This window comes from Clytia hemisphaerica, unplaced genomic scaffold (assembly GCF_902728285.1).
Source record: "Clytia hemisphaerica strain Z4C2 unplaced genomic scaffold, Clytia hemisphaerica genome assembly, whole genome shotgun sequence".
Classification (NCBI taxonomy): domain Eukaryota; kingdom Metazoa; phylum Cnidaria; class Hydrozoa; order Leptothecata; family Clytiidae; genus Clytia; species Clytia hemisphaerica.
The window spans coordinates 228827-242327 of NW_027104376.1; the positions used below are offsets into that span (position 1 = coordinate 228827).

The 13501-nt window shown below is 36.4% G+C and overlaps 1 protein-coding gene across 1 annotated transcript in view; it reads left to right on the plus strand.

Annotated features, from left to right (window-relative positions):
- The window catches only part of LOC136818823 (uncharacterized), a 28738-nt gene extending 16116 nt beyond the window's left edge, over positions 1–12622 (plus strand). The window contains exons 13-23 of the mRNA XM_067075057.1: positions 178–277; positions 1775–1902; positions 3682–3899; positions 4112–4219; positions 4804–4964; positions 6361–6506; positions 8332–8454; positions 8922–9147; positions 9469–9624; positions 10004–10321; positions 11332–12622. Coding sequence (XP_066931158.1) covers positions 178–277; positions 1775–1902; positions 3682–3899; positions 4112–4219; positions 4804–4964; positions 6361–6506; positions 8332–8454; positions 8922–9147; positions 9469–9624; positions 10004–10321; positions 11332–11462 — 1815 coding nt within the window. The 3' untranslated portion in view covers positions 11463–12622. The remainder of the gene's footprint in view (positions 1–177; positions 278–1774; positions 1903–3681; positions 3900–4111; positions 4220–4803; positions 4965–6360; positions 6507–8331; positions 8455–8921; positions 9148–9468; positions 9625–10003; positions 10322–11331) is intronic.
- Positions 12623–13501: the final 879 nt, after the last annotated feature.

The following is a 13501-nucleotide window of genomic DNA, read 5'->3' on the forward strand; positions in this document are numbered from 1 at the left end:
CTGCATATCAATTTGGGCTATAATAGACTTTTTAACCGATGATTTCCAAAGCAATGTCTGGACGAAAAATCCTCGACTATTTTGTAATCTTTGTAGCCTTTTCTAAAGTTTTGGCAAAAGTTAAATTTTTTCTAATAAAATAACATGTTCTTGACGTACCAAACCGTTTCTCGCCAGGTTGCACCTCCATCTCAACAACAATTGGACGAGTTTGGACATCGAGTGAACACAAAGATATTCTTATTGACAAATTCAGTATGTAAAGCCAAAATTGATAGTAAGTCTATAACAATTTGAAGATCTTTTAATACACATTTAAGCGGCTCCCAGCAGAGTCTCTGACCATACAAACAACTTACCCGTCTGGCACGCAACGTCAATCTAATGTTCACAACGTCCATTTAACATTAGATGAACGTACCAGAGTAACTTCAAGAAATTGAGTAACTTACACAGTCTCGGGGAAGGGGAAGGGGGAGGGAGTCACTCGATTTAAAAAAGACATTAAAAATTAGACATGTACTGTGCAGAGAAAATTAAGCCAAATTCGAGTAAATTTAGGCGGAAAATCGACTCTTACGGCGCATTTCTTGAACATTTTTCTGTCTATTTTAAGACGCTTTACTCCCTATTAAATCCTTAGAGTGCACTTTCTCTCATTTTAGCAATTACCGTATACTTTAATTGAAAAGCCTGAAAATATACCCCTAAAGGTCACACCTATGGTAGGTCGCTTAACTTAAGTGCCTCCCCCATGATGCATTCGGATGATGCTTGAACAAAACCAATTTAGTACATACACATCATTACTCTGAGTATCAGAGGTTAAGTTTTCAAAGAATATATTAACCTCTGAAGACCAATAATAGAAATTTTATCGCGCATGTGTCAATCTAATCACTGTAGAAAGAATCAAAGATGAAGAGCAAATATTACCTTATTAATGTCTAGCAGACTGTATCAGTATGCAGTTTACTATTTACGAATTCCCCAGAAACCTCCAAGTGTAATTGAAGTGAGTTTCTTCCGAAAGAAATCATTTACATGATTCCCAAATGTATAACAGTAATTACTAAACTATTAATTATGGAAATGTCACTTTTAATTGAATCGAAATAATAGACAGACTTTTGTTATGATTCTCTATCACTCTTTTTAAAAAGCATTGATGATATTTTTTAGTTGTGTTTTCAACGACGGGAATAAGAATATCAATTTTGAACTTCATCCAAGATCTTGGATGGTCGTCATGGTTACTTTTGTCTTCGTTGATTGCGCGATGAATAGAATCTCGATTCGTCGGCACAGCGTCAATATATGATTTTGACCTGTGCTTTTCACGGTAACACATCATTGATTGGAATACGTTATTTTGAATCATCCGAATGCATCATTCTCGCCTAGCCGCAGCTTAATTCACATTATAGTTAAGTCTCCATAACTAGAAAACAAAAATGGGGAGTAACAATTTGCTCGAGTTAATGTTGAGTTAGTAAGGTTTATAAAGCATTGTTAACTAGAGGGTCCATAAAGTTCGAGTTAAAGAAATATTCGAGTTATAGAGGTCATGATATGAGTCCTCCCCATAGGGGAATAGGCTCTACTCCTTGCGAAGTAGGAATTCCTTCTTTTTTCAAGGCGGAATGCTTAGCGCTGTTCAGACACCAATGGTACCAATTCGTCGCAGAACGGGAGGTCTGGAGGTCTGAGTCAAAGAAACTCCACTCCAATAAACTTAACGCTTATAAAAACAAACTTTTAATTTATTTTCCAGGCTATTTATATTCATATGGCGAATCAGTTGGTGATCAACTTCTGCCGTATGATAGCTTGAACCCTGTTCGTGAATTAGTTGTGGAAGATCCTTTCCAATATTTTGATAAGGATGTGTACAAAATATATGCAAGTATTTTCATCATGTTAATACACCTTTTCGACCGTAGCCACCAATTGCCGCGCGGGCGTTTTTGTCCAATTTACCACCCTAAAGAACCGTCCCAGTCTTTTTTTCGCACCTAGAGACAATAGAAAAAAAGTGTAAGAAAAGGATTGGATCGGGTTTATAAGGTGGTAAATTAAATAGTAAAGTAGCACGCGCTTGACCGTGCGACTACGGTCGAAAAGGTGTCTTGCTTTTTATTAAATGGCATAATTTAACGTATCTATCCTGCCATTTGCTTAAACAGCATTTATACTTTTTCCCCTTTCAGTGGCGCGCAAGCATAAATTTTGTGAAATTCTTTTGTTGGTTCTGCTTTGTAAACATATCATTGAATGATCCGGAGCTTCTTCTACCAGAGCAACGAGTTTCTATCAGAGGCTTCCATTTCCCGTTCGGTTCATAGATAACTGTGGGTCCCGTTAACAATCCAAGAAACCCTAAAGTATCTAAATACACCCCTGTCTCACAGACCCGCTGGGACCCTAGTCGCACTAGAAAATTTGGCAAAATTTTTGTCCCCGGTGAGAAAATACCCTGGAATTTCAACTGAGAAATTGACTTTGATTTCATCTCCAATCGAAATTTAATGTTAAAAAATTGCACTCCAAAACCACGCCACTGGATTTTTGAACCTTGGGACAATAAAATTGCTTTCCCATTGGGATTTCAATAGGAACTTACTTTTATCCCCCCGAATAAAAAAGTTCCACCGGGGCTATGGGACAGTGGTGTTTAAATTACTGATCTATCCATATAAAAAATATTACTCCCTCTTGTCCGTGTCTGTGTATTTGCATTGGTATTTATATCAATTATGCCTTCTGAAAAAACAACGTTATAAATGGAAATTTCATTGTAATGCAAGGTCAAAACTCAATCATGCAGGTCACCTTCTTTAAAAAATTACAGAAAAATGCTTACGCAGCTAAAAAACATATCTCATCATCCTTGAAGTTCAATATCTCGACAAGCAGACAATTGGCACATAGCAAGCAATACCATTTTCTGATAGAATTCTTTCAGAGCTATATAAAAATACCATCTAATGATCAAAAAAAGTTTTGGCTTCAGCAAAAATGCTTAAAAAGGGCCATATCGTTGGTCCAGATGGTCCAACCAAACAAACAACCCCGCATTATTTCATCGGCTCAACAAACTGAATCTTGTAAAGAGACCCTTAACGACGTAATTTTGCCCATTGTGACCCATCATTCCATATGATTGGAGTTTGCTAACACCAAAAATTCAATTCTCACATAACATTCGGAAACATTTTGCGTACAATTTTTCCGGTAAGCTAATTTTGACCCTCGATATATAAAACGTTCTTGATTGGTTTGGCTGTAAGGAAGGTTTTGTCGGGGGACGGCAGCGTAGAAAAGTGGCTTCATAAAATCTGTCGCTTAGAAAGGTCCATTTCATTAAGTTTAAAGCCCGAAGGGCTGGAGTAGAAACTCTAATCTTTCCCATGCAAGAAAACATGAAGCCACTTATTTCCCATCCAGATCGCGCCTAGAATGCGCCGCAATCACGACGACGAATTGTATCTAGGAGTTCCTTTGTTTTTGAGGATTGTTTTAATCTAATGATAGATTTTACTTTCAATCCGGCGTTTGTGTAAAAACCACGCAGAGGCGTTCTGGATGAGAAATAAGTGGCTGGTGTCGAGTCTAGCCCTTCGAACTTGGAAGTCAATGGTCCATTCCTGACAATTTATTTAACTGTTTAAATAATTATAGATCAGCAAGTATGGTTTTATATCATTACACGAACCCGCTCAACATTCACTCGTGTGGTTCCCGTATAAATACACTTCAATTATATACGGATATCTTACGCTTCTACCCGGTAATGTTTACTACCGGCAAACAAATGATACAGCGGAAATCAATGTGTTGTTGGAGAATCTGATTGAAATGAACTTGCGAACAACTTTTGACAGTGTTATTATTATAACGTAAGTGTTTGTCAAACAGATTACGATTTAACTTAAGAGAAGAAATTTTGGTACTACAGTTTTTTATCATGGCATATTTCTATCGAAACAAAAGTCTCAATTTTCAACTATCCGGAAAAGTGAAATGCAGGAAGTGGAATCTTATAAAAAACGACAGTACAACCATAAAATTTTTCTTTCCATTTTACAGATTGATATTTAAATTCTTCTAGATATCATACAGAATCTCGAAATGATCCTGAAGATTCTCACTTGCGTACCAACAACTTTCAAATTATTTTGGCAAATCGTCCAGGAAGTCCTGTCTATATTCGATTCATGTATGAACATTTTCATGACTTTTTTTCATTTTTCAAATTTTCCAATTAACCCGGTCAAAAAAAGAATATTAACAAAAGAAAATCTGTCCTCCATTAATTTTAAGTTTCTTTTGTAACCGCTGCTGGCGTCGGTATTTCGTTCTTTGCTACCCCGCATGTCCCCATTAAATTTCGCAATCGCCTATACAAGATTAGCCTATACTAGACGTCACCGCTTTTCCGTACGCAGTAAGATATTTTCTACTTTTACGACTTTTTCGAATGTTTCGGGCCAAGTTTTTTGGGTTCTAAACATTCGATATTTTGACGTCATTTTAAAGTTTTGAAGCTATTTTAACGTCTTCTAACATTACATCACGGAGACAACAGCTGATTGGTTGCAAGTGACGTATTAACTGACTTTACGTCACTTTACAACAAAACTTGCTGTTGGGTCTATGGTGTGATGTCAAAAACATTGTAGTGATGTATATCATGAATATAGAGCATGATCATAACATGTGATCAAAAAATAGTATGGTGGGATAGAGAAATGCTAATTTCACAAGTATATTTTAAAATTGTACACTTGTTTCCCCACTCAGATATCGTCGTTTGGACTATATATTTGGAATATCAGGATTCAGCGTTCCAGGTTGTTACCAAGGTCAGATTGTGGACCCGAGAGCTTCTCATTACTTGACAGTTACATCAAATGGTGAAAGACATTATTTCGGATGGTCAAACTGTAATACTAAACATACAGGTATAACAATACACTTTTCTCGAGATGCATAAATTTATTGTTGTCCTCGTTTTCAAACAGATTTCATTGCTATAAAATTACATGTTCACAATGATAATTGTGTTGTTTACACCTCATCAGACATTTTGAATTTCAAGTACTTTATAATTTCATAGCAATGAAATCTGTTTGAAAACGAGGACAACAATAAATTTATGCATCTCGAGAAGAGTGTATTTCGTTGTTCCTATGAGAAAAGGTTCGATCTCAAATCAAGTGTCTTGATAATGTTATAATTTTGCACTCCTATTCTTTATGTGAGATTGGCCTTTTTTGTTCTATGGAAATATTGACTATTGCTCCGTATGTGCCTAATCTCAATATCAAAGATAAAAGTCACAGTTAAACTATTGATTTTGCAAGGCACTCATTTTCAGATTGAACTATTGGTCATGTAAACATCTAATTAGACTATGCTATATAATCTAAAACAAATCACTATCTAAGAAATAAGCCTACAGCCGAAGAAAATTCTCAAACGGATTTTAACCTTGCCAGTCTTTTTTTTCTTCGCTTCTTTGAAACTCTCCCGCCGATTATTTTCCCGTCTACCACCATAGCGGCTGTGAACACCGCGCATAATATGATTTTTCCACTTTTACCACCCCTGTAACGAACGGTAACATCATGTAGTAAAACAATTAAACCTGTGCTACACTTTCTTTATATAACAACCCTTTCTCACAGACCCGGTAGGATTTTTTCAGCCAGTGTGAGTAAAAATAACAGACCAAAAGTAGATGGGGATTGATATTCCCATGTTTTTTATGACTGTGGATTTGGATTCAATTGTTTTAGAGCCAGAAAATTCAGTGGGGATGACAAAATAGCACAATATTTTGCAGTGAGGATTTACTTTTTGATTATTTTCAGTGGGGAAGAATTTAGAGAATAATTTTCCACTGGGGACGATATCTTGGCTAATCTTTCCTGTGGGAAAGGGTGGTATATAAAAGCAAACTATTTAAAAACCTAAGACTTAAAAAAATTACTCTTCTCCTTGCTAGTTGCCCATTTTGGGAGCATAAATTTCCATACCAAGGGGGGGATGGACCAACCGTTTCACTTCGAAAAAAGATTCTTAGAAACGTGTGCACACCCTGTGGAAAAAAACAAAATTCGCAAAAGAACCCTTGGAAGAATTGTTTTCATAACTTAAAGTAAGGGTAGACGAACTGAAATCAGTTTTTTGCCCCCCCCTAAATATTTTAGAATAACTTTTTTCCCCTGGAAAATGGTCCTGCTTAACTTTAATGTTATCTCTATCACAAACTCAACTTTGTGCAACGTTAATATTTTTTTCCTGCACTGTAAAACATCTGATATAGACTTAGACTCCTACTTTTTCACTTTTCAGCATTTTTACCAAACGGAGCTGTTTGTGGGGACTTGTTTAATTCAAACTTTAACAATGATTTTTACCAAGAACCTCAACGTGTTGATTATTGGACACAAAAAAGATACATGCCTATCTTTTATGGTAGAAGTTTATTTCTGGTGAAGGTAGGTTATCCCAGCTGGCACACAACGTTGTTTTAACGTTCATCTAATGTTATATGGACGTTGTAAACGTTAAATAAATGTCGAAACAACGTTGTGTGCCAGCTGGGTATTGTTTTTATTGCCACAATCTGGGTCAAAATATATTGAGAATTTTAGTTATTTCCTCGTCTTTAGAAATTTAAAGTTCGGGCAGAGAGTTGCTTTTTGGCTATCTATTGAATGTAATCAAATATTTCAATTCAGGAGGGGTTCATAGACTTTCAGAATATATTTTTAGCCTTACTAGACCATTCTTGAACTTTTGGATTCTTCGGAGTCTTGATGATAAAACTCTATCCTTCCAACCTAAGTAAAAATGCTTCCAAATTGTTCGTGGCTGTAAGATTTCTTGGGAATTTCCTTTTTATCTCAAATAATATTGCCAGTACAAACAGGGGGGGGGTACAGAGGCAGGGTACTAACCCATAGGGTACTAATTTGATTTTTTACTAAAATAATAGGGACACCACCCCTAAAATCTTAAATTTTACAGATTAGGCCAAGAGAGGGGTACTATTGTTAGTTTTTCAGACTGAAAATTGACAGATAATTCAAGCAAACTATCAATGATGGAGTCAGGAGCTTTTGTCCTTTGATTTTCATCACACTTGTTGACCATTTTGGAAGTTTTGTCTTCAAAAAAATCAAAAAAATTTTCAAAAAAGTAAAAATTATTTGTCGATTTAAATTTCAAATCAAAAAAATTAATATTTGAAAAAAGTCAAAATATTAGAACAAACTACTTTTTTTATTGAAAACAGCAAAATTCTGTGAAAAAGTACCCAAATAGTATCCTGTACTTGCTTGAAGAGTAAAAAAATACACACCCCCACCCCCAAAGTAGTACCGGGTACTAACTTTTTTGAAATGCAAAAATAGACACCACCACCTGGCTATGGGTCAGTACCCTGTGTCTGTACCCCCCCCCCCCGTGGTGCAAAGATTTAAAGTTCAGTCACACAATGGCCTTTAAACCGATTTAAATTCATATAGCTATGGAAGAATTATCCGTGCTAACTACGGAGCATTCTTTCTTGACTGCTCCGATGGCCGTAATGTTTATAGTCTCCGAGCAGATTCTGATACTCCGCGCATGACACGTATTCACCTTAACGGTCAACCTCCGTAAATGTTATTTACGAAAAACATACCTGACAACTTTGGATTCCTTGATACTTTCAATCGATCATATCGTCTTTTGTATGAAATTCTCATTTCTAAAAGAAAATTCTTATAACTTTTCCGGAATCTTTCAGCTAATTTCACGGAATAACCGGCATAAGGTTGGAAAGGGTTCTTTTCTAAAGGTACGGAAAATTCTCGTGTTTTCTTACGAAACTGCCTAACTTTCCGAAGTTTCTTTTTCAACTACCCGATGTGCTGGTCTTTTTCCGCTAGCAAAATGGCAAAGGAATCTTAGTGCGGAAATGGAAATCTTATGCAAAACGACGGTAACTGAAAAAGTAGAAACTAGACTAGAAATGAATCTCCATATCAACAGAGCGCTATAAATGGCTTTAACACAAACCTCTAGATTTAAAAACGACAATTAAAATATCTTCCAAAAATACACTTTTTCGGCTGTAGCCGCCAATTGCCGCCCGGGCATTTTTTTTGTCGTTTTTAACACCCTAAAACCGTTCCAGCCTTTTTTCGCACCTTAAGACAATAAAACAAAGTGTAAAAAAAGGATTGGATCGAGTTTAGAGTGGTAAATTAAATAATAAAGTGGTACGTGCCTGACCGCGCAACTACGATCGAAAAGGTCAATTGTATTTTTATTTAGATTCATCCAAATGGGTTGATTACGTTAAATCAAGATCTTGCTGCTGAAGATGTTTGGAAGATCAACCAGTACAGTGTAATAACCGGTTTCGTTGATCCAGGATGGAAGGACTTCAGAAAAAATGTAAGAAGTAAATTTATGTTTTGAAGCTAACCTTTCCCTTGCCTGTACCAGACGACCACGGCTTTTTCCCATAGATTTATAAGCCGAAAGGGCTAGATGTCGGGCTTTAAAAATCCGCGAAGCTTCTGATTGATCAAGCGCTGAAATTCTATTGTAATGTCACGTGACTTAGGTAGGATTTCCTAACTAACCACGACACACATTCCAGCAAATGCTTGACATCTAGCCCTTCGGGCTTTATAAATCTATGCTTTTTCCTCGACACCGTTCCGTATGTTTCATTTATCCCCTAGAGATCCTTTGGGGAATAAAAATACTCGGCTTCAAGCCAATGGACCGTAGCAAAAACTCTACCAATAAAATTTGTCACCGCGAATACTATTTTAACCTTTCAAGTGAAATAACCTGTTAGTGAGCTAAGGGACTGGGTTCGAGCTTAGTTGTTTGTTACTATTTGTTTTTTTAAGGACGGATTAAATTTTCGTGAGATCGATAATTTTGGTTCCACGTTTGACCTTTTGACTCTCCGAATGTTGAACGAAGCAGTATCCAAATATCTTGGTGAAGATGAACCATTTCATGGGACAGGTGGTCTGGTCATTACTTTCAACAGTATAAACAAAATGGTATACCAAGTGGCGATCGTCTCCAACTATACACAAACCTTTGTTGTGATGAATTTGCTGGAGCTAGGTAAAGGACAAAAGTTTGTGCTTTACACGGAGCTGTCTCCAACTATACACAAAGCTAACCAACGGGAAACCGTTATCAGGGTGCAATTAGTCCTGATTACCAATAAAATCCATTTCGACTGTGAAGTAGCCTATGCTAAAAAAAGCTACGCTCTACGACAGAGACATCCAGAGATTTGCGTAAAAATATCTTGCAGACACCGAATGATGCCTAACCGTAACAAACAAACTTTGCGCTATATTTTCAGTCAGCGAAGAAGAGTTTGGTATATGCTAACTGTAGCTTATTTCTCTACCTTTTACACTGATACTTTTACCTCAGGTCCGTACGGTTTCCACGGAGTATCAAATCCGCATTGTCCTTACCCCATGGTGAATTTCATTTCTCAATATGCAGACGTAGTGGCTTTGAAAGATGGCTCAAATAATGGTGTCTCTGGACAATATGTGTATCCCCTGACGGACAGGTTGTGTATAGGTATGTCAAGTTCTCATATCTCAATTAGTACAAAGTGTCGCTTCAACATTAATCTTTATATTTCCCGTTTGTGAAATTTAAACTAACGTTAGAATAATGTCATGTGTGTCCTTTGGTCGCTCTTTTACTTTTTTTTCTGGACGTGGCATCATCATACATTCAATTCATGGCGAATTTTTCTTTTTTTTAGATTGTGTATTAGTCAAAAATTAATCTGTTGCATAACCAAAGCTTAAGGTCTTGTTTTGAATATTATCCCTCAGTATACCAGCAGATTATTTATCATAAAGCTTCAAGACATTTCATATATATTATACAGAACTTTCATATATCATTATTGTTGTTATTATTAGCTTATTATAAACACTATTTCATTAAGACCCATCTACGATCACAACAACAACAACAACAACAACAACAACCACGACCACGACCACGACCTTCAACACCTCTACTCATACTAATAAACCATCTTTAACTTCAACACTATCGCTTCACAACAATACTGTCCCACCTCAAACAACAGAGGACAAAGAAGAAGATAATCACCATGGTAATGATTCACTCGCAACAACACAAACGCCATTGCTGTATTCAACATTATCACCAACCACATCGGGCACCACTTCAACCACGCCCTTCAAACGCCCTGGAAATGATGGTAATGGTGGTGAAAATCGAGTCAAAAGTAAACGAGGTGAGCACACCACGTTGTTTCAACGTTTATTCAATGCAATATTCACAACGTCCATATAACGTTAAGTGAAACGTTGAAATATCGTTGTGTTCAACTTGGGTGACAATACAATTGCTTTGTTACTTCAATCTTATCAGCACACTTTTAGAAGTAGGATAGCAGACTTTGTGGTCTTTACATTGTTCATAAAAGGTACACAATTTCCACATAACTTTAGATGGACGTTTATACAATGTAGCCAGATGGAAGATATGATATTTCTTTGTACAATAGATAGGCACTGTGTGTTCACAGAACTCCCTTTCAAGTATGTTTGACTGTTAAGTCAGCTAGTTGTTTTAGCTTCACTAAATTTACGAAGTGACGGTGACACCAGACATTTTTAGAACCTGAATGGTCAATGAAATGGTCAATTTTCACTCGCTGCTCTAGAGCAGCGTTGAAAAAAAGTGGCATTAGGTTCCCTCTTTTTTCTTTCCCGGCACCATTATCAGCTACTCAATGAAAATATATTTTTAGTCCATCCAGTTTCATTTGAATAATGTTTTTCAATGCATTTTATTTTCGTTGATTTCGATAGTGAAAAAAATGGTTTGTTCTTAAACCATTAACTTTCACTAGCATCGTGTTACTTTCTTCGGTCCTGTACTAATACAGGCGCAGTAGTGTAGTGGCCATCGTTCTTGACATCCGTGCTGGAGGTCAGGGCATGATTCCTACTGGAAAATTTAGCAAATATTTCGTCTCTGGTGGAAACATACCCTTGAATTTCAGCCCAACTGAGAAATCAACTTTCATTTTATCCCCACTCGAAATCCAATATTCGAAAATTGTGCTCCGAAACCATTCCCACTGGATTCTTTAACCTTAATCCCTATAGGGATTTCAATAGGAATTTTTATCCCCATTTGAGGAAAAAGTTCCACCGGGTCTGTGAGGTAGGGATGTGAGACTGGGCATACTTCAGGACAAAGTTTTTTACATTCTCTTTTCTTAACTTTCGATTTTAGAAAGTCAAGTATCATCTGAAACAACGTCGATCATTGGTTGGTCTGTTGGAGCTTTTTCTTTACTCATTTTCTGTATTATTGTGTACGTCGTTTTGAAAAGAAGACCACGTGATCAGTTCGAACAAGCCTGATTGGTCAATGGATTCCACGTGATCATTTCGAACAAGCCTGATTGGTCAATGGATTCCACGTGATCAGTTCGAACAAGCCTGATTGGTCAATGGATTCCACGTGATCAGTTCGAACAAGCTTGATTGGTCAATGGATTCCACGTGATCAGTTCGAACAAGCTTGATTGGTCAATGGATTCTAAGATTCCACTACTACTTTTCTTGGATTTTTTCGCTTTTTACCCCAGTATAGCCGGCCGGCCGGCCGGAGATTGGAAAGGGTCTTTATCTATAACACCCCCTTCTCACAAACCCAGTAGGATTTTTTTTTCAGCCAGTGGGGATAAAAATAACGGTCTGGAACTCGATGGGTATTGATATTCCCCTACTTTTTATGACTGGGAACATCAATTCTTTTGTTTTCAAGTCAGAAAATTCACTGAGGATGGGAAAAATAGCATATGATATTTTGCAGTGAGGATTGGTTTATTTGATTATTTTCAGTGGGAACAAAAATTGGAGTATAATCTTCCATCGGGGAAGATATTTTGGCCAATTTTTCCAGTAGGAAGGCAAGGAGTCCCAGTGGGTCTGTGAGAAAGGGGTGTTCCTTAGATACGGAAAATCTTGTGTTTACTTACGAAACTGTCTGCCTTTCCTTTCCATTTATCAATCATTTATCCAAAGGTCCTTGTGGAATCTTAGTACGAAAAGTGGAACTAATCTTATTCAAAGCGATGGTAAAGTAACAAATTGATTGGATAATATTGTGTAGCTGATAGTAATTTCATTTGTGAAGCATGATTTGATATATGGAGTGACATTTGTTGATTTAAACTGACAAACTTTTACTTTTCTGCATCAATTGTGTTAGTGTTATTTAGAAACAAATGCAACAATAAAGATTGGCTAATCTATGGATTTATGGAATAATTATGGATAATAATAATTTGGTTGATTTTAACTGATAAATTTAATTTCAAAAAAGTTAAAGAACTGATGATCCCTAATGACATTTTTATTAGATCTTTTCCTAAATGTCTGGCTATTTAATCGTCCGTCGCAAAAAGATTACGTAATCTTAACAAGCGGACATCATATCTTTTTTATCATAGATCTTGAGCTCCAATTTAATTAGGTACTACTAAATATTGTTTCGTTTTACTGATTTTACCTTCATGCTTATTTACCTTGTAAAAGTTGATTAAAATTTATTCATTTAGAAGATAGAAACAAAAAGTAAAAAGGAAAGTCGTTAGCACCATGTGTTAAATTATTCCCAAAACCTGAATTTTGTGAATTTTTGTTCAGAGGAGTCGGCAGGGTTATTAACTCCTCATCAATTTAAGTGAAGATTTAGAATCAGCAAGAGGTTAGATTGGACATGCTGCCCAGTTTGACTTAGAAACCGTCATTTTTCGTCTAACTCGTAGGAATTGGATTGTGCTTCATGGTCAAGCAAAAAAAAAAAAAGCAAAAATATGACATAAATCAACTTTTTGATATATTGACTGTTTTTTGACCATTTTTGCTCAACGAGTGATCCAAGAACCTCCAAATTTGGTGCTGGTTTTACTTGATTCTGAATTGATGAATTGATTTAAAGTGTCACCACTTGGCACCTTTCCTTCATTCTGTCAGGTCCCTTAGCTGTCGCTTACCCCACCCTTCCTAAATCGGGCGGCGCTGAAAGGGCCCAAAAGAAAGAAGAGACGCTAAACTATCAAACGAGTTATGAACGAGCTTCTAACTCCTTCTAGATCCGGAGATGTAAGCCTTTAATTTTGAACTAGCGATTTTCTTAAAAAACTTAGATAAAAAGGACCGTGGCACTTAAATAGTTGTAGTTTCGATCATGACACTTAAATCTTTCGCTTTATCCATCAATGAAGATTTGGAGAGCCTCTTGCAAAAAAAAAGAAAAGAAAATAGGGCATTAAAAAGGCATGGATTTTTAGGATTTTTCCATAAATTCAGCAACGTTTTTTCTGGACACACTGTACTGTAGATTTTTAATTTCATCTCTTCAATCTAAGTTAATTTGATTCAATGCTGTCTAT